Source organism: Clinocottus analis, unplaced genomic scaffold, assembly GCF_023055335.1.
Source record: "Clinocottus analis isolate CAN_PGR_092001 unplaced genomic scaffold, fCliAna1.0.p SCAF_20, whole genome shotgun sequence".
NCBI lineage: Eukaryota > Metazoa > Chordata > Actinopteri > Perciformes > Cottidae > Clinocottus > Clinocottus analis.
In genome coordinates, this window is record NW_027175932.1 from 727355 (window position 1) to 751040 (window position 23686).

A 23686-nucleotide genomic window follows, 5' to 3' on the forward strand; every position below is an offset into this window, starting at 1 on the left:
GTCTGTAAGAACCAGTGGAACTTCTTTAAGAACCAGTGGAACGTCTTTAAGAACATGCAGATGAGCCTGAAGAACCTCCATCCCTGGTGGAGAACCCTGTAATCGGTTCTCTATCTTCTTTGCTTCCATGTGAACGACAGAACATGACGTGCACGCGCGCTGCAGCCGAGCGCGCGAGACCTAACCAGCAGCTCAAACAGGTGCTGCGGTTCTCACGACTGCGTACACATGCGACGCACGCGCAGGAACGCACGCTCACTCACACACGCACGCACTCTCACACACAAGCGCTCACGCTCACACTGACGGCCGTGTCCACGTGCACACTCACAGGTAGGACGTGAAGACGCTCAGGTTGCGCGGCACCTCGCGGAGCCCCAGGTCCGAGCAGTCCACGCGGTGCAGCAGCCCGTCCACGCCGTCCACCTCGCACCGGCAGCGGCCAGGGCAGCCCGCGCGCCCCGCTGCTCGGTCCCCGGCCGCCGCGGAGCTCCTCAAGCCGGCCGAGAGGAGCGCGAACGCGGCCAGCAGAGCCACGAACCCCGGCATGAGGCGAAAGTTTCAAACCCAGCGACACAAAAAAAAGACAACACACTGAAAAACTATGTAAAAACACAAAGTTGCAGTTTTGGATCCGGATCACGTTGTTTTTACTAGAAGCAGTTCAGATTGACTTTAATCTGGATTAAAAAAAGAAAGCAGTGAATTTCATGAAGTCCAAGTAGTTTGAGTTGAAGTCTGCAAGTTGGTCGCTTTCCAGGCTGCACGCGTGCTGGACGGAGCAGGAGTGTGTGTGTGTGTGAGAGAGAGAGAGAGAGAGAGAGAGAGAGAGAGAGAGAGAGAGAGAGAGAGAGAGAGAGAGAGAGAGAGAGAGAGAGAGAGAGAGAGAGAGAGAGAGAGTGTAGGAGAGAGTCCCTCCACTCATACTACAACAGTGTGTCAGCCCCGTTTACTTTTATATGGTCTCACTGTCTGTCTGTGTGTGTCTGTGTGTGTGTGTGTGTGTGTGTGTGTGTGTGTGTGTGTGTGTGTGTGTGTGTGTGTGTGTGTGTGTGTGTGCTTGCGTGTTTGAAGCAAAATAGCAGTAAAAATAACCAGTGAGTTCATGAAAATACATATTGGATTATTTTTTATTTATTTAACGTATATACATTTAATGAATAGATAGACACAAAATAAATACTCAAATATGTCAGCAAAAATAAAGAAAATCAACCTTTTTGACAATAAACTCAACTTGTTGATATTGTAAATGACAATTTATTCAATTACTTTTAGCAGTGATGAAAGAAGTATTCAGATTCTTTACTGCAGTAAAAAGTATTTATTCCACACTGCAAAAAATGTTTAGCATCCTAGCGCAGCATCGTAGCGCAACATCGTAGCGCAACATCGTAGCATTGTAGCATTGTAGCATCGTAGCGTAAAATCGTATCCCAACATCGTAGCGCAACATCGTAGCTACGGCTGGAACGGCAGCTTTAGACACACAGTGTTGTTTCATTCATGAACACAGACGGTGAGCTCTGGTTAATGATTGACACTATAAGACAGATATGAAGATGCTTATCACACATACACACACACACACACACACACACACACACACACACACACACACACACACACACACACACACACACACACACACACACACACACACACACACACACACACAGAGACCACACTAAAGCGCTGATGCAACTGTTGACAGTATGAAGCAATCTCTCGACAGCCAGAAGAGCCCGTCTCACTTTATTTAAACAAATTGTTATATGTTTTAATACACGTTCAGATTTACGCCATTCTGGAGCCTGTTAGCTTAGCTTAGCTTAGCATTAGCATTAGGGAGGCAACTACAAATTGTTTTGATCATGGAATAATCTTCAGGGAATGTTTTTTTTTAATTAATACATTGATCTAGGAAACGTTTTTTGTCAAACACCCCCCAAAAAAAAGAAAAATCAGGAAGTCTCGTCATTAAATTTTGGGTTTCTTTCAGTTTGAATAAAAAAACTGAAACAATAAATCCATCAAGATAACTATCAAATTATTTGCCGATAATGTATCTATCAATTGACTAATTGATTAATCAGTGCTGGTTAGACTTCATTCCCAGAGGCACTGATTCTTCTTTGTGTTTCCCTGCGGCTCCATTCTCGGGCAGACTCCGCCCCCTCGTGGCCGGTGTCTGTCCTGCAGCCCCTGAGACGTTTGTTTACATGTTTGTGTTGTGATTTTAAAGTCAATGAAGCAACTCGGGCTGCTTAAAGAAGCTCCAGATGTCAAAATTATCAAGATATTTCACTTAAAAGTAGTTCTACAATATGACAAGTATTATGTTACAAATAGAAATAAAAGTAAAATGGAAGCTTCTGGGAAATTGTTTGGGAATAACAGACCTGGGGAATAAAGACACTGAGCTCCGTGTGTCTGAATTTAATTAGTCCGAACATGAAACTCTATTAATCTCTTAACTACACAAGCTGTCACCTTTAAATTGTAATAAAAAGAAAAAGAAAATAAGTTGCATTCAAATGTAAAAAAAAAAAAAAGGAAACACATTGAAACAAAACTCCATTTAACTTTACAGGAAAATCCCAGAACGTCTTCTTGATTTCACACAAACTGTCCCGCATTTATTTTAATGTTTCTTCATTAAAATAAATGATGAAATATAATTATTTCCTGTGTGTTTGTTTGATGTTCGCCGACATCAGAAACCCCAGCAGCTCTGAGGATCGTGACCCTGTCATCATGTGACGCCACAGAGAGGCGGAAGAAACGCAGGAGCGCTCACTCTGCTGCGAGTCGTGACGAACCAATAAACACGAGACTGGACGTCGTGTTTCGGCTTCAAATATAAATGAGCTTTGGGATAAACACATTGGTGTTATTGTGATTCTTTACTTTAGCTAATATACCGAGGACAGCATCCGCCACGAGCCGAGAAAGATAAAACGGGGTAGGACTTCTGCTCCTTAGTGAACCATCTTCGCGCTAATAGGTGATCTTTGCTATAGCTAGCCGGCTACCTCGTATCCGAAAGAGACGCCATTATTTTGGGGGAAAGAAGACGTCCGCTCGGGTAGAAAGAGGAAGTATCTCTCCGTTTGGACCCGCTCCTCTCACACCTGTGGGCGGGTACTGATTAAAGGCTGACCCGCTTCCGCTCTCGATGGCGTTTCGCTCCTGATTTCTTTATACTCATTTTGTTTAAAAGCCGGAAGCTGATGTGAGCTGCGCACGGACTTCAAGCTCTCGACAGCGCGCTCGTTTTGATCAACAAACATCAATAACAGGAACGTTATAAAGTGTCATGGCGGCCGCAGGGGCGGGCGGCAGAACGTACTCGTTCAAGGTGGTGTTGCTGGGGGAAGGCTGCGTGGGGAAGACGTCCCTGGTGCTGCGCTACTGCGAGAACAAGTTCAACGACAAGCACATCACAACTCTGCAGGTGAGGCGCACCGGAAGCGGGCTAGTTAGCTGGTTAGCGGCTCAACCAGTCGGCTGGTTAACTGGTTGGTTAGTGGTTCTACAGCTTGTTGTGGGTGAAATCAAAGCAGGGTGGGTGGGGTGTGGAGGGGCGGTGTTTGTGTTGTGTTGCGCGTGTTGTGCAGCACGGGCCGTCCCGGGGGAGCGGGGTTATCCCCTCGGTGTTTACCTGGAACACACCTGTGTTTTATCAGACTGGGGAATGTAGGACACGAGCTAAAGTACTGCGGTAACTGTGTGTTCGAGGTACTTGTGCTGTACTCGAGTATTTTTTTCAACCTCATTTTAGAGGTAAATATAGTACTTCTTATTGTACTACTACTCAGAGGTACATATAGTACTTTATATTAATCCAACATGAGATATAATAATAAACCTTTTGATTGCAGTACTTCTCTTTGTAGTGAGTATTTTCAGTCTGGTCGTAGTAGTTGTACTGCAGTAGCGGCTCTGAGTACTTCCTTCGTTGTACGAAGACATTAAAGCAGAAACTCTCCCACAGACTGTTAATAATCAATGTTCATCAATAATAAATATTGTTCTCGACCTAAATTCTGCTTGTTAACCACCAATTCTCCAGTGATGATATTATAATGTTATTATCATATTATATAATTATGTTAATATAAAGTTAAAATACCATAAGAGACTATAGCTGTAATGATTTTCTTTTCAGCTTTAGTCTGTTAAGTTATTACAATGTTATCTTATTATAACATTATAATACTATAATGATATTAAAATATTATTATATAACAAGCTAGCTAGCTACTAGCTTTTTTCACGTCTCCATTTTTCTATTGGTAACTGTGTGTTCAACGTCACATTGCAATGAATTGTGGGTAATTCCCTTGGGATAAGTCTGCAATGTGGGAAGAGTTCATGAAGGTCAACGTATCTGAGACCGAATCCTGATGGACTCGATTTATTTTTGTTTTACAGATCGATTTATCATAGAATTCAGCTTCTGGTAACAACATTAATAAACTTTCTTTAAGTGTTTTACATCAGGAAGTTAACATGTCAGGACTGCAAGAACGTGAGGTTATTTAAACAACAACAACAACAACAACAACAGCAACAGCAACACGCCGTGTCGTAGCATCAATAATCAAATCACTGATTCTGTCACAGATGAAGCCGATAATCAATAAATCATCTGCTACAACAAGCTCATGTTCAACAACACACAGGTCAGCTGACACACTCTCACACACACACACACACACACACACACACACACACACACACACACACACACACACACACACGTTATGTTGCTGCTGTACTTCCTGTTGTTGACTTTAACTTCACCATTTTTAACGAGTAAATTCAATTTATTGTCCCAATTTATTCTGATGGAAATCATATCAGATTATTATTGAAGTTGTGTGTGTGTGTGCGTGTGTGTGTGTGTGTGTGTGTGTGTGTGTATATACACATATACACACACACACAAACACCCCTGTAGAACCCTCAGTTCTTTCCTCCAGACAGATTAAAGTCAGTATGTTAATCCTTCAGGTTTAATCCACTCATAAGAAACCAGAGGTCAAAGGTCATGTGATGAGGTCATGTGACTTCGGCAGCTCAGTGAGTCGATAATAAAACGTGTTTTCTGCTTCAATATTAAACTCTGATTATTCAATCTTTCTCCTCTTCCTCCTCTTCCTCTTCCTCCTCTGCAGGCGTCCTTCCTCACGAAGAAGCTCAACATCACAGGAAAGAGGGTGAACTTGGCCATCTGGGTGAGATTCTCATGTTTTTATTGTCGCTGAAATGAAGTACGTAGTAACGTACTACTCTGTGTGTACTCTGTGTGTACTCTGTGTGTACTCTGTGTGTACTCTGTGTTCCAGGACACGGCGGGTCAGGAGCGTTTCCACGCTTTGGGGCCGATCTACTACCGCGACTCCAACGGGGCGGTGCTGGTGTACGACATCACCGACGAAGACTCCTTCCTGAAGGTGTAGTAGTACTACAAGCAGCTCGTACTCTCAGTACCTCTCAGAGTACTCCTTGAGTTTCACTGTAGAAGTATAAAACATATAGTTCAAGGGTTGCAGTACATTATGGACGATACATACCTTATTGCTTAATAATACATATTAAACATCTAAAATATGTAATACTTATAATACTCATTAAACGCATAATGATGTCATCGTGTGTGTTCCTGTGTGCAGGTGAAGAACTGGGTCAAAGAGCTCAGGAAAATGTTGGGGAACGACATCTGTTTATGTATAGTAGGTGAGTTATTGTGTTGTTTATGATGTGTTTATGTATAGTAGGTGAGTTATTATGTTGTTTATGATGTGTTTATGTGAGTTATTATGTTGTTTATGATGTGTTTATGTATAGTAGGTGAGTTATTATGTTGTTTATGATGTGTTTATGTGAGTTATTGTGTTGTTTATGATGTGTTTATGTATAGTAGGTGAGTTATTGTGTTGTTTATGATGTGTTTATGTATAGTAGGTGAGTTATTGTGTTGTTTATGATGTGTTTATGTGAGTTATTATGTTGTTTATGATGTGTTTATGTGTAGTAGGTGAGTCATTATGTTGTTGTTGTTTACTCTGGCAACAGGAAGTCCATATTTGGTCACAGACGTGTGTCCATGTTGTTTGTTTGTCTCTCAGTCGTTTAGCAGGATGATGTTGTTGACGTCATGATCACATGATCGTTTTCATTCATCTTCTTTTCTCGTGAATCTTTTTTATTGCAGAAAAGAACGAGATTGTTTATTTTTATTTTGTTCACTGAAACATGTTTTTATTTCTCTGCAGGTAATAAAATCGATCTGGATAAAGACCGACATGTTTCAGTGGAAGAAGCAGAGAGGTGAGGAGGAGGAGGATGATGATGATGATGATGATGATGTTGTTTCTGAGCATGCTAAGTATCTCTCTCTCTCTCTCTCTCTCTCTCTCTCTCTAGTTATGCTGAGTCAGTCGGAGCTAAACATTATCATTCATCAGCCAAGTTGAATAAAGGCATCGAGGAGCTTTTCCTGGATCTCTGTAAACGTGAGAACCTTCATCTCTTGTTCTTCATCTCTTGTTCTTCATCTTTTGTTCTTTTGGGTTTTAAGAAACTTTTGTTTTGAAGCTCAAGTTACTCAAATTTTAAGCTCAACAATTAAAAGGTTTTAGATTATCATTTAGTGTGTATGTATATATATAATTAAAGTATTGACTGTCTCTCTGCTTCAGGGATGATGGAGACGGCTCAGGCCGAGGAGCGGTTGAAGGGCAACGGAGCCAGCCAATCAGCATCGAGTAGGCGGGGCGTACAGATTGTTGACGACGAACCACAAGCCACGGCCGCTGGAGGATGCTGCTCTTCTGGCTAACACACACACACACACACACACACACACGCACACGCACGCTTGCAGACATGATATTCACACACACATTTGAGTCTTTGTTGCTTTAAAATCCTAAAACATTATAATAATCCCAACAGTTTTTTGCTGGGAAATAATATTTAAAATGGTTTAATCACTGTTCCCTTCAAAATAAAAGCATCTCATGATCAAATTTGAGCGATTTAAATGTTCCAGGATTTAAAATCTCTCCAATGTCTCGCAGAAGAGATTCAAAGTCTCCTCCAGAGAAACTCTGAATCCGTTTGTGTGTTTTTAAAACGTCGTGAATAAAAGAGCTGGAGTAACTTTATGGACACAAAATGGCGGCAGAGATTTATTATTATTTTTGTCTTTTTTTTTAGTGGGATAAAACATACAAACACACACTGCATAAACCTTTAATCATCATATTTATCTCTTCATATAAACATGTTTCCTGTGTTCTCCTGTGACGCTTTGTGGTGGAACAGCGCCGCCCGCTGGTCAGAACATGAAGGACGGGTCCTCATGACGCTCAGCGGCGTTAAAGTTCTTCTTAAAGGGACAGTAGCCACGTTGAGACTTCTTCACAGCCGGCGTGCTCTTTATGGAGGTAGATTTGTGTCTTTTTTACCAGAGTAAATTTCTAGTTTGTAAGTAAATTATCTCCAAATCTTTGCTCTCAAAACAAAAATTTGTTCTAAAAAAGAAAAATCGCTCTTAAAAAAAATAAAATAATTTGCTTAGAAAAAATAATAATAATACATTTTAGAGCTTTTTTTTTTTTAGAGCATTTTTTTTAAAGCACTTTTTTGAGAGATTTTCTTTCTTTTTTTTTTGAGAGCAAATTATTTTTTTGGAGCATTTTTTTTTTAGAGCAAATATTTGGAGATAATTTACTTTCGGGTAAAAAAGACACAAATTTACCTTCATAGCTCTTCATTTAGAACATGGTCACCTCTTCACAGCTGGCGTCTTCTCTAACGAACCAGACTCCATTGACAAAAACGCTGATTTAAGCTCTCGGCTCACAGCAGCAGCTGGTCTGCTGGCTCCTCCTCCTGCAGGTATTTGGTGTTATTTTGGGACTTTGGTGACTCAGAAGTAACTTTTTAAAACACTGAAGTCTCACAACGACACAAACGCACCAACAGGAGGAGCAGCCGGTGGAGCAGCCGGTGGAGCAGCCGGTGGAGCAGCCGGTGGAGCAGCCGGTGGAGCAGCTCCTGTTTGCCGGGAGCTTAAATTACTGTTTTTGTGAATGGAGTCTGGTGTGTTTGACGAGAGCAAAGACGACGGCTTCAGTTACCGGACAGGAAAGATAAAGAGAGGAAAATACTCTCAATGATATGAATAAATATAATTCATACACACATATACTGTAGTACTACACTGACTATGGAGAAGTATACAAATACACTTCTGTCCCTTTGAAGCTGGAACGAGCTTCAGACTCGTTTCAGCTTCAGATGAACTTTTCATCCTCGTTTCAGACGAAGTGGAGATCAATAATAAAATCAATAACTTCTATTAAATATCAGAGGACCATGTGACTCATCAGGTGTTCCCTCACGAGAACTCAGTTCAACGTGTTTTGGTTTCTTTTACTTCAGAATGTTGAAATAAAATCGACTGCAAAAAGTCCGACGTCGTCTTTAATCTTAATTCTTTAATCTTTAATCTTCACGTTGACAACCAGAACTTCAGATTTAATGAAGATTAATTATGAACCCAGAACATTAAATATGAGGTGATTTATAATGAACCAAATGAATAAAATAAAACATAAAACCAACAAGAAAACATTGAAGCAGATCTTTTTGTAAACTCATTTTGTAATAAAATTAAAATAATAAATTAATAATTTACCATCTTAAATGTCTCCGTTTACACAATATATAAATATTAAACCTTCATCTGTATTGAACTGTTTTGCCTGAAACCATTGATTATTATAAGGATTAATTTTTCTTACATCAACTAATAAATTAATTTAAAATGATTCTTTGAGTTAAAAAAAATAATAATTTAGAAAATAAAAATAACAAATAAACATCAAATCTAAACCGTTCTAACATATTTATATATGTATATAATATTTATTGTAATAAAGTTATTTCCTTTTAGTAAAGTTTACAAAACAAACTCTTGACATTAAATGTTGATTATTAATAATTCATATGTTTGCCTTTTCTGTTGATCACGAAACTAAATGCTGATTAACTTTACTTTATATTTTCATCTCTAAATTATATATATATATATATATATATATATATATATATATATATATATATATATATATATATATATATATTGAAACCGTCGGTTTTCCACTTTGTCAGCTGAAATATTATTTTTAATATTTTAATTTGGACTTGCAACAACATTTAATAGTTTTATTAAGTTGATAAATTTGTTATTTTTTCCCCTCAAAACTTAAAATACTTAAAACTTAAAACAAATAACATTACAAAATGAAAACATTACAATTCTTGTGTAAAAATAATCATCTTAAAATATAATAATCGCTTCCTCAGTGTTGTGCCGCTCAAAGATCAGCTAATCATCTTCATCATCTTCCTCCTCTTCCTCTATCAGCATGTTAAATTTGTTTTATTTTCAAAAGGTGAATAAACTCCTGAGCAGCAGATTATTTAATAAATTATATTCACTCAGAACTCTGTACATGAAACAAAGTATCTTCTGTGTACTCTGTGTACTTCTACTTGTATCTGCCTCTGGGGGAAACGATGGCTGCACATCAAGACGATGAAGAAGAAGAATTAAAACCGCTTCCTGTTCTGGAAAAACAACAGAAATGTTTCTTTAAAGGAAGAAAAAGACATTTTGAAATGTAATTTTTTAGCTTCTGGTGTCAAAATGTTTTTGTATAGAAATCTGAACGATTCTAACGATGTGACGTCTCTTCACTGTTTCTACAGATTAAATACCTTCAAATCAGAGGAGGAATGACGTCATCGCGTATTTACTTCGTGTGTGTTTTAGAACATGACGTCATGACGCCGTTTGGCCACCAGAGCGCGCTGCTGCGTTCAAAGAGGTTGATAGGTTTACTGCAGTATTTTCTGAAGTATTTCACTTTGATATTTACAGCAATACATTATTTACCATTCACTAAGAGTACTACAGTATATCTATTGTATTTACTACAAGTACTACAGTGTAAAAGTACTTCACTGTTAGTTTTCTGGTCTTTTATTTGAAGTCGTCAGATTTTTTTATTATTTCAGGCAGAAAAGAAAAGAAAAATAAATTCTCCATTTTTTCTGTTTATTTATTTTATAAAAAGACTTTCTTTATCAAACAGAATTATAAAAAAAGAACCGCACATTTTAATTTCACCTCTGAAGCGTCAACGTGTCACTCAGTTTTCAAAATAAAAGCCTCAACTCATTTTTCCATAGTTTTATAACAACATGTGTAAACTAACCTTCAGGACACACACACACACACACACACACACACACACACACTAAAGTGACAGATGGAGCGGTTGGAACGATTAAGCTTCAAAATGCACAAACAAGCCAGTTTATTTTAGGATTACATGTTTACACAACCCGAAGATTATTAACGAGGTCATTAAAAAATTAAGTTTGCATCAAAAAACCTCAACAAAAAAAAAAGTTTGATTTTAAAAACTTTGATGTTGGGAAACTAAATATTGTGCAGCTCAGAAACAAAAACAACAAAAAAACAGAATGATTTAAATCAATAAGCCCCGCCTCTCCACGATGCACCGGCCAATCAGATGCAGGCTCGTCTAATTCAAGATGGAGAAGATGAAGCCAGCGGCGTCACAGCTCCGCCAGGCACTTTGAGACACGACATCCCGACCAACCCCAACAGGAAGTGACCCGCCCGGACAGGAAGTGACCCCCCCGTCTAGTACTCGGGCGCGTTGTGCAGCTCCTGGTATTTGGGAGGCGGCGTGGTGAAGATGGCCGGCACCGTCATCAGGACGGTGGGCCGGGTGTGGTTACGCATCTGGTGGATGATGGCGGAGGAGAGCGCCATGCCGAGCAGCTGGAGGAGAGGTGATATGAATATTAATACATATATTAATGCACCGGTACAAGAGTTTTCATACATTAAACCAGGCATCTCATCCCCAGCCTCCACTGGAAGGAAAGGTACGGTTAAAGTTTGGCTGCTGACTTCACAGTCGGCCTCGTGCCCCTGGTGCTCTGAACTCAGACACAAACACAAGGTGTTCTCACCGCCAGGCCGGCCAGCGTGAAGGCCACGCCGATCATGACGTTGGACAGCAGCAGGATGTAGTGGAGGATGATGGGGAAGCAGGTCTGCAGGGAGAGGTCACGTGATCAGGTGACTTTGTTTACTCGTTTACTTTGCTAAACATGAGCGGGTTCACGCTGCGGCCGCACTCACCTTGACGTAGACGGACTTCCGCATGAAGCGCTGAAGGAAACCACAGAAGAAGAAACTTGTCAGTAAGCTGCCTTTAAATGAACAAACAGTGGGTGAAGCATTTGTTTGTTTGTTTGTTTCTCACCTGGTAGCTGACGGATTGACACGTTCCCTCCGTCTCCTCCGCCTGGTTGCACAGACACGTGTCGGGGATGTTGTCCTCCCAGTCCTTGTAGCTGAACAGACCGCAGCAGTGCAGCTGGAACCACAGAAGAAGAAGCAACTTCAGGTCTGACCTTAAAGAGACTTCCTGTTTCCTTTAAACCGAACGAGTCAACACTGACGATTTCACAACCTTTAATTCAGAGTTTTTATTTGTTTGAGGCGAGTGGAGTCTGGTGGCTTCCAGCAGAACATGAGTTCTACGTTCTTGACTTTAACGTCGTTCACCTCAACGGCTTCAAAAGGTTTCACACAGGAAGTGTGTTTCAGTTCTGTTGGTTTGGAGACAGAAAGATTCACAGCGAGATAAACTCCACCTCTCTGTTGGTTAAAGAGTTATTGTTCTTTGAAACAGGAAGTGAAGGACTCTGTTTTGCACGACAGTGAAGTAAAACTTCTGATAAGAGAGATTTGTGTCTCTGGAAGATAACGCAGCCGTCGGCCAATCAGACGGCTCCGAGGCCTCGGCTGCTGCCCGGAAGCCTCCAACATTAAGACATCGCGTCTCTTGTTCCACTTCAAGAGATTAAAGTTACAGATTATGACCGCCACGCTTTTATTCCTTCAGGCTGCTGCTGCTCGGCTGAAGGGAAACAGCTGGCGCCTTCTGGGACGACGCCAACGACGCAATCAGACTGGTTCCAGTTACCAACAACAACACATCCTGGAGTGTGTGTGTGTGTGTGTGTGTGTGTGTGTGTGTGTGTGTGTGTGTGTGTGTGTGTGTGTGTGTGTGTGTGTGTGTGTGTGTGTGTGTGTGTGTGTGTGTGTGTGTGTGTGTGTGTGTGTGTGGTGTCACCTGTCTCTGCAGGCTGTCGGCCATGTTCCTCACGTCCTGTGAAGCCGTGTCCAGAGGAAGCAGCTCATGGAACTTCTGCTCCAGCACGCGCTCCACCTGAGAGACACCGGCACGCAGAAATGGTTATGAGAGGGAGGGGGCGGGGTCGTCTGGGGTCGGGGGCGTTTGGGGCGGGGGGGGGGGGGATTGGGTTCGGGGTCGTCGGGTCGTTACCTGGGGGCGGGCGAGGACGGCGGGGATTCCGGCTCGCAGCATGATCAGACTTCCGATGACCATACACACCAGGAACTGAAGAGGAAGAGAGAGACAGGAAATGACATCACAACTACGCCCCAAAACTCTTAGTTTCTTTTAAACAATAAGGAAGATGAATACATTGCGACAGAGTTTTCCCACAGCGGTCGACCCCAAAGACGCTGAAGCGTCACGCAGCGCGTTGCACAACAACAGAAAGTCCAGACGCTATTTCAAGCCCCGCCCCCTTTTTCCCCGCAACGCCACTCTGGAAATTTTCTCTCGAAATTTCATCATCAAGCGAGTTCATGTCACAGACAGTGGCGGTTTGGTGGGACTCGCGTCGGCTGCTCGGTACTCACCACGATGAGACACGCCCGGTTCTCCCGGTGGGCGCCGACGGCCCCCAGGATGGCGATCACCATGGTGATGGCGCCCACGGTGTAGAGGATGATGAGGCCGACGGCGCGGCCCTCCATCTGCGGAGAGAGAGGCGGGTCACATGTTTCATTACCACCACCAGCACCATCATCACCATCATCATCATCACAGGCAGTTTGTTCTTACGCCTTTGCCTCCATCAACGTTGGTGACGACCTGCGACAGCAGAGCGAGCGCGATGATGACGCCGCCGACGATCTGAAGCACAACAACAACAACAACGTTAAATACAAGCTCCATAAACATGATATTACTGGATGCTTTTATTGAAGATAATCCTTTATGAGTCTCACAGTGAGGAAACTAAATTAAATAAAGGGTTATAAATCAACAGTAATTCAGTTTTCAGGCTCTAAAATATGGAGATTTATTATTTTATTACACTAAATGTCTTTTGGGACAAAACAGACATTTAAGATTGAGAATATATTTAAACACGAGGTCATCGTGAGTCAGACGGCTGAGACTCAGCGTTGAGACTGTGCAGGAGAACCGGTGGAACCGGTAACAGAACCCTGAGACTGCACCGCAGAAGCTTTTATTGTGAAAAGTAAAAGCAGCTGAAAACTATTAAACATAATTGTAGTTTTTTCCCTTTAGAGCGACCAGAAACCAGCAGAGAAAAACACATGAAACAGAAACCAAAGCAACAAACATTCAAACTAAAAGCCTTCAATCTTTTCTATAAAAATAAACTCATATTTTAAGGTTCCACCATTTTAAACTTTACAATGTGCTTCTTTTTTAATTTGCTCTTACGTCATAGTGAGTTAAATAAAACAGTCTTTAAGGACAAAACAGGCTTTTACATCACCTTACACTGCTTTTCTTCCCAGATTTTATTAAACCAAATTATATTGTAATACTTTTTTAACACAATGTCATTTAAACATATATTTATCTGAACTAGAAAACATTTGTTTTTAATTCTGAAGAAACTTTTTTTTAACTTTAAATTCTCTCGTTTCACTTTTCTCAGTTAAATCTTCACGAAATAAACTGCGCCTGTTCAACTGCGACTAATTTAACTTTATTTACACAATATTAATGGATCACTTTCATGAGTCATGCCCGAAAAGTTTATATGGAAGAAAAAATAGCGAATAAAGGGTTTAAATCAATAAACTGTCGGGTTGAAGAGGAATAAATTAGGTTTCTTACAAAATCCCTCAAAAATTACATTGACTTTTGCGTTTCTTTTTTTTTTTTAAATGGAGTTTATTTTGTGGATATATTTTTTTAAGTTACTGAGGGTAGATTAAATGTTGAAAGTGAACAATAAAAACTACTTCATTTAAATAAATTTTAAAAAATCGATTAGTTCAATCGTTGCGCAGTTTAAATTCCTCGCTACATCCGGGTACGTCCGGCATTAAACGGCGGCTCGCAGCCGGGTGGCCATGTTTAAACGTCAACTCACCGCGAAGAAGACATTGAAGATGGTGAAGATGAGTTTGAGGCACGTGTTGACCTGAGCCATGTTTAATTAAACACGAAAACACGACTGGAACACGGAGATGGCGTCGAAAGGAGAGCTCCGTTCACAGGGAAGAGCAGCGAGGGAGTCACGCAGGGTGCGATGGTTTTAGGTAACAGGAGAGACGGGGAGGGGGCGGGGCTTACTGGTAATGATGAGGCGCTGCCCTGTAGATGAAGACTTCCGATCCTTGTTGGTTAGGAAGAGAAGGAGGAGGGGAGAAAGAGAGACAAATAGAGAGAGAGATGAGAGAAAGACAGAGGGAGAGAGGGAGAGGGGGGGGAGTGAGGTAGCAAGGGAAGGAGAGAGCGGGAGAGAGTGGAGAGGCTTTATTCCGGGAAGGCGAATGGAAAATTCCCTTTTAGAGGCGGGAGGAGTGACGAGAATCCCGAACAAGAATCCCGGAAATGACTTTTACTTTCTGTGTATTCCTGAAAACACAAACAGCTGAAGAACGAGGCCCCGAGACCAAGAGATCTCTAGGTCTACATACGTATACACATACATATACGTATATACATGCATACATATATCTGCATACTTATGTTTATACAGAGGAACCTCATGGTCCGTGTACGTTTTGTTCGTTTGTTTTATCCAAAATACGGAAATACGGAAAAGGCGTGTAACATTATTTGTATTATTAGTACCTGAGTAAAGGTACTTGAACTACCTCAAACAGAAAGATGTAACATACCAGTGACCAATAGAAGTATTTATGCGAGGCAGCAGAGGGCGCGAGAGCGCAGCACTGAATTACAGTTTTTTTGGATCGCTAAACGACAGCAGGCACAACTGGAGTCACGTGTGCAAAACTCTGACTCCAGTCTGCTCAGCAGCAGCTCATGTGAACTAACTCTAGCTCTTTTTTCATTGCTTGAACACAGTTTTCAAAACTCTACACACTTATCCCATGACTTTAACCACAACCTGCACAACACTGTGGATTTACAGCACTTTGTTCAAATGCTAACACACTGCTGTCAAAACTGTGAACACACATTCAAAACAGAATAGATGTCAGCCTCGTGCCTTTAAACACTGCTGACTGCAACTTCAGCTGGAAGGCTGAGCAGGTGTCTTGTTTTAGACTTGTTAGTGAACACACACACACACATATATGTGTGTGTATATATATATATATATATATATATATATATATATATATATATATATATATATATATATATATATATATATATATATATATATATATATATATATATATATATATATATATATGTGTGTGTGTGTGTGTGTGTGTGTGTAGAGCTCAGAAAGAAGAAAATATGACTTTGTATGAAGTCACTGAAATTGTTCAAACTGTAAAGATGAAAAGGTTGTATTTTCTGTGTTGGTGTTTGGTGCTAGTGTTTTTCCTCTCAGTGTGTTGTGAGTGACAGTGTGTGTCATCTCAGTGAGGGTTGTGCACAGTGTTTGGCAGCACTGTGTGTGTTGAGCCATGTGTTAAGAGTTGTGTTGCTTGGAATGAGTTTTGCAGGTGATGTGAACTGTTTAGCTCAGGTGACTGCTGCTGTGCAGACTGTAGTTAGAGTTTTGCACATGTGACTCCAGTTGTGTCCACTGTCGTTTAGCAAACGAAAAAAACTGTAAAACCAACCACTTCCTGTCCAGTGGCTGAGCTCTGCTCTGATTGGCTGTCCCAGCAGGAACTCGTTCGTCGTCTTGGTCTCCAAGCAACAACTGATGACGATGATGATGTGCTCTTCATCTGCAGCTTAATGCTTTAATTAGTAGAATATTTATGTATATGTATTTATAATATTTATTTATATAGATATCAATTTAATTGTATTATTATATTATTCTCAGGTTTATTTTGAAAAAAAAAATCTTTTTAGTTCACTTTACCAATTTCTTATCATTTTACAAATCCTCTTTGTTTATTATCATCACAGATACCTGAAGTGCCTTTATTCTGAAACACTTACTGTAAGGCATTTATTTGAAAATACCTCTTGTTTTTTCCACCTTAGTGAAAAATAACAACTGATCTCAATCTTTTATTTAGTAGAATAAACAAGTGACACAGAAGGTGGAACAAGACTTTACTGATCAATACTTTCACTTCAAGTACTTTGAGTACATGCGGCTGATAATACTTTTACTTCACTGAGGCTTTGATTGCAGTACTTTCACTTGTAGTACTTTTACTTAAACACAGTGAAATGTGTCAGAGAAGAGATGCGGCTATTCTGGGTGACTACTTCCTGTTTGGGTGTGGATTCACACTGTGTGTGTGTGTGTGTGTGTGTGTGTGTGTGTGTGTGTGTGTGTGTTTTTGTCAAGGCGTGTTCCTGTCAACACGCTCTGGCATGCTCAATTGCTCACTGACTCTTCTGTAACACAAACACACAAACAGACACATACACGTATACACAAACAAACAAACAAAAACAAACACACACACACACACTGTGTCGTTTTAATATTTGGGTTTTCTTTGACCTTTGACCTCTGAGATGTCGTACAGTAAAAGTACTTTTGAGACGTAGAAAAAAGTACCACAACATGAAAAAGTTTACACTGTACAAGTACAACAGCCAAACACACATTTTATTTCATAATTCGTTGTAAATGTACTCTGAGTTTTTGTCACAGTAAAAACAAAGTAGTACTTGTAGTACTTCTACTCTGCAGGAAGCGGGAAGCAGCTGAGAGCACAAAGTGATATAGGTAGAGCAAAACCGGATGCAAGTGTGCACTGCCTTCAAAATAAAAGCGTTACATCTATTGAAATTGGTGCAACTTTGAAATAAAATACTTCCAGATGTTTCCAAGTTGCACCAATTTCAACATGTTGTGATGAAATCTGTGTTATTTAATTGTACTAATGTCCCCTTTATTATAAGGTATATGTATGGCGTTTTTTTTTATGAATATTATTTTGCCATCATGAGAATTGTGTTTTATTTTCTATTTCCTTCCCCTTTTATTGTGAAACAGTTCACCGGAAGCGACGGCGTTCACAGCGTCAAACTTGACGTCAGCGCGCAGCGGCGGCAGGAGGGAGCGGCTGTGGTCGAGCGACATAGAGAGAGAGAGAAAGAGAGAGAGCGAAAAAGAGAGAAAGAGAGCGAGAGCAGCGGAGCGGACGGCTGCATGACTGTGAGTAACCGCTTCATTCCTCTCTTTTCTCTCTCTTTTCTCTCTCCATTCCTCCCTTGGCGGGTCTTTCTTCCCTCCATCACGGAGCTTAACCCGGGACGGACCGGGTCAGGTCGTGACAGAGGTTTGCGGAAGCGACCGTTGGACAGACAGACAGTCAGACAGACAGACAGGCAGACAGACAGGTCCATGATAATACTGTCGGTATCGCAGACACAACATGGCGCCTCTTAAAGATCCGCCCGTGCCAGTTTCTCTGTTCGTTCGTTTCCTCCGGCGGGGCAGCGGGGCCTGGCGCCAGGTCAGGCCGAGCAGGGAGCGCTCTGAGGCGGCCTCGGAGCTGCGGAACTCCCGCTGCCCCGCTGGAGGAAAAAAAACGAGAACGAGAGGAAGTAACTTATTGCAGACTGAGGAGTCTGTCTGTCTGCATGTCTGACTGTCTGACTATCTGTCTGTCTGACTGTCTGACTGTAGTGTATAGACAAGGCTTGGTTTTATTCTGTCAGATACACACACACGGTATTGACAGGCCCCACCTTGTTGTGTGTGTGTGTGTGTGTGTGTGTGTGTGTGTGTGTGTGTGTGTGTGTGTGTCCATCTTTCTCCTCCACCAACTTTACTCCAGCAGATTAACATCACGCTGCATTCGCTGCCCGTGGGAGAAAGCGAGGCGGTGGTTCTCGTCATGGTGTCGTGATTCTTCTTAAACACATTTCTTTAATTGATTACAATTTATAAGTCATGTGACCACTTACTTTCTGTTGGATTTAATGCACCAAGACACTGAGGAGACACTAAAGAGAGAGGTGTAGGAGACACTAAAGAGAGAGGTGTAGGAGACACTAAAGAGAGAGGTGTAGGAGACACTAAAGAGAGAGGTGTAGGAGACACTAAAGAGAGAGGTGTAGGAGACACTAAGGAGACAGGTGTAGGAGACATGAAGGATACAGGTGTAGGAGGAGTCAAACCCACTTTCTCCTCTTCTTCCTGTGGGTCCCAGAACTCGTCAGGACTTGTCAGTGAAGCCTTCAGACCTCCAGACTCTGAGATCCTCCACGATGCGTTCACTGGCACCAGGACATCTGAAACTGCTCCAATAGAAGTAAAATATAAAAGTATTAGTATCAAAATATACGTAAAGAGTAAAGGTACAAGTACCTCAAGAATGTAGTACATTTATTGAGTAAATGTATATCGTTTCTTCCCAAGATATATTTCATTGCTCCCACTCAGAGAAATACTTTGATCGCATGTTTTTTTAAGCTACCATGAGGGGGCGCCACAAATAAATAATAAATAAACAACACAAATAAACAATAAATATACAACATAAAACCTGAACAACAAAACTTATTCTTCTCTTCTTAAAGAAATACCACGCACATTTGACGATCACACTCACACACGCGCGCGCACAAACACACACACACACACACACAGGGTGCGTAGCGACAGTAACCAGGAAGGATTCCACAGCTGTGACATCACCACCAGCTGTGTGAGATCACGTGACCTCGCTCTGTTTTCAATAAACACACACACCCAGATGCATGCTGGGTAGTTGTGACCTTCCTGTGTGTGTGTCTCTCTCTCTCCCTCCCTCTCTGGAGTGTTTTAATCATTAAACTCTTTGTAATTACAGATTTATGTTCTTTATTGAATGGTTTACATTTTAATAACCTCTCTCTCTCTCTCTCTCTTTCTCTCTCTCCAGCAGACAGACGGTCAGGATGCGTGAATATAAGTTGGTGGTTTTAGGATCAGGAGGAGTTGGGAAGTCTGCTCTGGTAAGTTCCATCATCTGAACCCAAGCTGTCAATCACCTGGCCACGCCTCCTGATGACCGAAGAGAACAGAGCAACATTAACCTCTCTCTCTCTCTCTCTCTCTCTCTCTCTCTCTCTCTCTCTCTCTCTCTCTCTCTCTCTCTCTCTCTCTCCAGACTGTTCAGTTTGTTCAGGGTATCTTTGTGGAGAAATACGACCCTACGATAGAGGATTCCTACCGGAAGGTAAGACAGACCTGATTTTATATATCTATCTCTATCTATCTGTAGATAGATAGATAGATAGATAGATAGATAGATAGATAGATAGATAGATACACAGAGGTATTTCATGAGTCTTTGTCTCTTTGCAGCAAGTGGAGGTTGATGGACAGCAGTGCATGCTGGAGATCCTGGACACAGCAGGGACAGTAAGAGCCGTCTGTCTGTCTGTCACTCTGAGCCCCTGTCTCTCTCTCCCACCTGTCTGTCTGACCAGCTGTCAGATAGTCTCTCCTTCTCACCTGTCTCTCTCCCACCCGTCTGCCTGCAGGAGCAGTTCACGGCGATGAGAGACCTGTACATGAAGAACGGTCAGGGCTTCGCTCTCGTCTACTCCATCACGGCTCAGTCGACCTTCAACGACCTCCAGGACCTCCGGGAGCAGATCCTCAGAGTGAAGGACACCGAGGATGTACGGCACACACACACACACACACACACACACACACGAGGAAACACCTCAGAGCCAGGTCATGATGTCACTTCCTGTAATCAAAACAATCTCTCAATCAGGAAACAACACATTTGTAATTTTAACTCATTTAAACAACAATGACTTTGTGAGCTCAGTGAAAAAATAAAGCGTTGCATTGTGGGTATTATCATATCTAGTAACTTTACAGGGTCTTCTGGGTAATGGTGTTTATTAAAGATAGCTTCAACATGAACTACATGTCTTAACCTTCTGGAGGGTCGAGGTGATCGTTCAGACTCTTTAACTAATAAAATGAAGCTCGTGCTGTCGCCTCCTGCTGGACTCAGCTTTGAATAACTTTACAATGTTAAAGGAACAGCTAAATGAAATAAAGATCCACGTGCTGCTCCTCTTATCTGAGCAACAATGAGATTCATCACATTAGAACATTGACATTTGTAAGATGCACCAAGAGAGCTTTGTCCTGATGAATAACTTCATAACTTTATGAATGAAGTGAAGTCAACGTGTTGGGTCAGAGGGTTGAGGAGTGAGTGGTGACGCCTGCTGGCCGGCTCTCGGTACTGCAGCCTGTCAGACCTCATGATGGAGGTAAAACAGTTATTCATGAAAGTAAAGGTTGCTTTCATTCTGTCCGCTCCTCATGCTCGATGGCGTTCAGGTTCCCATGATCCTTGTGGGCAACAAGTGCGACCTGGAGGTAGAGCGTGTGGTGGCCAAGGAGTCGGGCGTCGGCCTCGCTCGCCAGTGGAACTCCTGCGCCTTCCTGGAGACGTCGGCCAAGAGCAAGATCAACGTCAATGAGGTGACTCTTCTTCTTCTTCTTCTTCTTCTTCTTTTGCTTCTTCTGCTTCTTCTTGAATATGAGTTTAAAGGTGTGTGTGTGTGTTTGTGCAGATCTTCTATGACCTCGTGCGACAGATCAACAGGAAGAGTCCGGTTCAAGGGAAAGCTCGCAAAAAGTCCAACTGTCAACTTCTCTAATAACAGGTTAGTTGTTGTTGTTGTTGTTGTTGTTCATGAATGAGTAAACACAAACAAACACAGTGAGAACACTTCACTGATCTTCTCTCTCCAGTCTCCTGCTCACCTGACCGACCGACAACCAACCAACCAACCAACCAATCACAGGACATCTTCCAGCTGGCCACGCCCCCTTTTAACAAGACGTCGTCATCATCAGTCACCTGACCAGAGACTGTTGCCTTGGAAACAATGAAACCAAACACAGAGCGACTGCAGCCGGCAACGACGACGACAAAGATTATGATTCCTCTGTGAGGCCTGAGGGGTTTTCCCATCATGCTCTCTGCCAAGGCCCTTTGCGCTGGGGGCGTGGCCTCTTGCTTTCACTTTTAAATGTTCCTTTTACTTGTTTTCCAGCGGCTCTGGTTGACCCTGTGGATCCATTCAGTGATTATTATTATTATTATTATTATGGTTATTATGATTCTGTGTGAAAAAAAGATATCAAAGTAATTTCATGTTTTACATTCTTTGGAGGGCGGGGTCATGTGGTTAGCTCGCCGCGCTGCGCTAACTATTCAGTAAGATTTGAGGATGTGAACAAAACTTTGCGCTACATTGTTAGCATAGCAGCTAGCACTTATGTGTCAATACTGTGAACAAATTGTTCCGTTTGTGCGATTGTAAGCATTATAAACACATCCCCAAGAGGACTGAATGCTAACTAATTACAAAGAAACAAATGAGTGGTGAGTTAGCTTGTTAGCTAGCTGTGAGTTAGCTACTAAAACAGTTGATATCATCTATATTAGGTATGTTGTAAAGGGATGCTAGCAAAACTACTTTGGTAATAAATGAGCGTAGCAGCAGGCTAACTCGTTAGCGTAGCAGCGCGGTGAGCTGAGCCTAGATCTGCTGCTCAGGGCGGACATGTTGCCTTCAGACAGCAGACTCACACTGGTCCAGTAGGCTGCAGGCGTGTGTGTGTCTGTGTGTGCGTGCGCGTGTGTGTGTGTGTGTGTGAGAGCAGCAGAGCGGCCAGCAGGTGTCGTTTCCGTGATTATTAACCATTTCATTACCTGAATATTAATGTTGCTAACTCCTCTGAGAGGGTAGCACTGAATCCTCTACGCTTAGTTAGCATGGACGCAAAGAGGAACTGAATCTCAGTGTTTATAGTTACGGTAGCGCGGCGGAGGTCCAGTTGGATGCAAAGCTGAAGCCCCTCCCCATGCTGTGTATTTGGGGGCGTGGCCTGTGAAGCAGCAGGAAAGGGGGAAAGCCTTTTTGATGATCCGTCTTTGTTTGAAATGTGAGTGCGTTGGACTCAGTAATCTCTGTGAGTACTGCTGCGCACAGTGTTGTTATACCAGAGTACACCAGTACCAGAGTACTGTCAGTGTTCTGGTTCTCCCGCAGTACTTCCAGTCATGTAGCATGTTGATGTTTTTGTCAGTACTCAGTCTGACCCCCGGGTGGTGCTGCGACAGTTTGCTTGCCGCCGTTAGCGGGTTGGTTTCTAGCTAACATCCCGTCGGCTCTCAGCCAATCAAATCAGCCGCTGCAGGCCGACCTTCCTGACCTCCACAGTGACCGAGGCTGCGGCGCGTTCGGCGTTTCGTGCGACTTCTGTGGCTGTGATGATTGACAGCTCGGGCCAAACTTGTGTGTGTGTGTGTGTGTGTGTGTGAGAAGAGAGTGTGTTCCTGTTCGCTGCGTGCGGAGGCCTCAACGTCTGCGGCGCATTTTGTTTTTCTCGACTTTTTTTTCCGAGCTAGGCTAGCAGTTTCCCTCTGCTTCCATTGTTTGTGCTAAGCTAGGCTAACACACCCTGGACCTTTTTCTCCGTACAGATTAAACTGATTGTGAATATTTGTCGTCCGAGTTTCTGTATAAAAAAAAAACGAAGTTGCGCTGAAGCGACGCGAGCGACCGCAGCCGAACACATCCACTGAAATAAATCTGCTTCTTTCGCTCTGTGTGGCATGACGACCAGTGAAATGTAAAAGGAACCAGTTCAGCCGGTGCAGAGCCAGTTCCTCTCTGCGGGAGGTCACAACTGGTCTGATGGCTGGTCTGAACTGGTTCCTTCCAGTAGGGCGAGGGGGGGGGGGAGAAGCCAAATGTAAAGTAAAAACTAAAAAGCCTTAAATGAATAAAAGTGGTGCAATTTTGTAACAGCAACCTGCGATGTGGATCATTCTGGATGATGAGATGGTGTGAAGTCATTTAATGTGGTTAAAAGCTCCTGAAGAAGCTTGTAAGCACGAAGGCGTCCAGATATCTTCAGTTTAGTTTGTGCAATTTTGAGACTGAAATAACTTCAACTTAAAAATTCAACATATAATTATTATTGTTATTGTTAATGTAATTATTTTTTTAATTATAGTATTATTTGGGGGGGTGTTATTATTATTTATGGTTCATTATTATTAATGTAATTATTAAAGTTCTTTTTTTTTAATTAATAATAGTATTACAATTATTTTTATATAATTATTATTTACGATGTAGTTACTTCTGGAGTCATTATTATTAACATAGTTATTATTTACATTGTATGATTATTATTTTGACAGGTCATTATTATTAACATATTTATTATTTATATTATTGTATAATTATTATTTTGAGGGGTATTATTATTAACATAATTGGTATTTACATTATTGTATAATTATTGATTTAAGGGG

General features: G+C 41.8%; 4 protein-coding genes across 6 annotated transcripts in view; 2 read left to right on the top strand and 2 right to left on the bottom strand.

Moving 5' to 3' along the window:
• The window catches only part of LOC137791442 (leucine-rich repeat-containing G-protein coupled receptor 5-like), a 15320-nt gene extending 14526 nt beyond the window's left edge, over positions 1-794 (bottom strand). Inside the window, 1 exon segment of the mRNA XM_068586400.1 lies at positions 332-794. Within this exon segment, the coding sequence (XP_068442501.1) occupies positions 332-549 (218 nt within the window). The 5' untranslated portion in view covers positions 550-794.
• Positions 795-2843: 2049 nt separating this feature from the next.
• On the top strand, positions 2844-7189 carry rab21 (RAB21, member RAS oncogene family). 2 transcript variants are annotated; one of them, XM_068587069.1, is made up of 7 exons: positions 2844-3457; positions 5184-5243; positions 5355-5462; positions 5682-5745; positions 6285-6339; positions 6436-6524; positions 6711-7189. In XM_068587069.1, the coding sequence occupies exons 1-7, from the start codon at positions 3320-3322 to the stop codon at positions 6848-6850; spliced, it is 654 nt and encodes a 217-aa protein (XP_068443170.1). In that variant the 5' UTR covers positions 2844-3319; the 3' UTR covers positions 6851-7189. The 2 variants fall into 2 exon arrangements, with proteins under 2 accessions (XP_068443170.1, XP_068443171.1); XM_068587070.1 differs by lacking the exon at positions 2844-3457 and adding an exon at positions 4634-4688.
• A 2931-nt stretch (positions 7190-10120) lies between these two features.
• LOC137791298 (tetraspanin-8-like) lies at positions 10121-14669 on the bottom strand. The gene is made up of 9 exons (XM_068586111.1): positions 14359-14669; positions 13065-13136; positions 12860-12976; positions 12477-12551; positions 12264-12359; positions 11388-11501; positions 11264-11293; positions 11092-11175; positions 10121-10897 (listed from the first exon to the last, which is right to left on the bottom strand). Exons 1-9 carry the CDS (start codon positions 14416-14418, stop codon positions 10757-10759), a joined length of 789 nt encoding a protein of 262 aa, XP_068442212.1. The 5' UTR covers positions 14419-14669; the 3' UTR covers positions 10121-10756.
• Positions 14330-21706, top strand: LOC137791299 (ras-related protein Rap-1b-like). Of its 2 annotated transcripts, none has more exons than XM_068586112.1 (9): positions 14330-14527; positions 17383-17544; positions 19259-19331; positions 19487-19555; positions 19684-19740; positions 19863-20003; positions 20689-20832; positions 20925-21017; positions 21106-21706. In XM_068586112.1, the coding sequence occupies exons 3-8, from the start codon at positions 19275-19277 to the stop codon at positions 21009-21011; spliced, it is 555 nt and encodes a 184-aa protein (XP_068442213.1). In that variant the 5' UTR covers positions 14330-14527; positions 17383-17544; positions 19259-19274; the 3' UTR covers positions 21012-21017; positions 21106-21706. The 2 variants fall into 2 exon arrangements, with proteins under 2 accessions (XP_068442213.1, XP_068442214.1); XM_068586113.1 differs by having other exon boundaries at positions 19262-19331.
• Positions 21707-23686: the final 1980 nt, after the last annotated feature.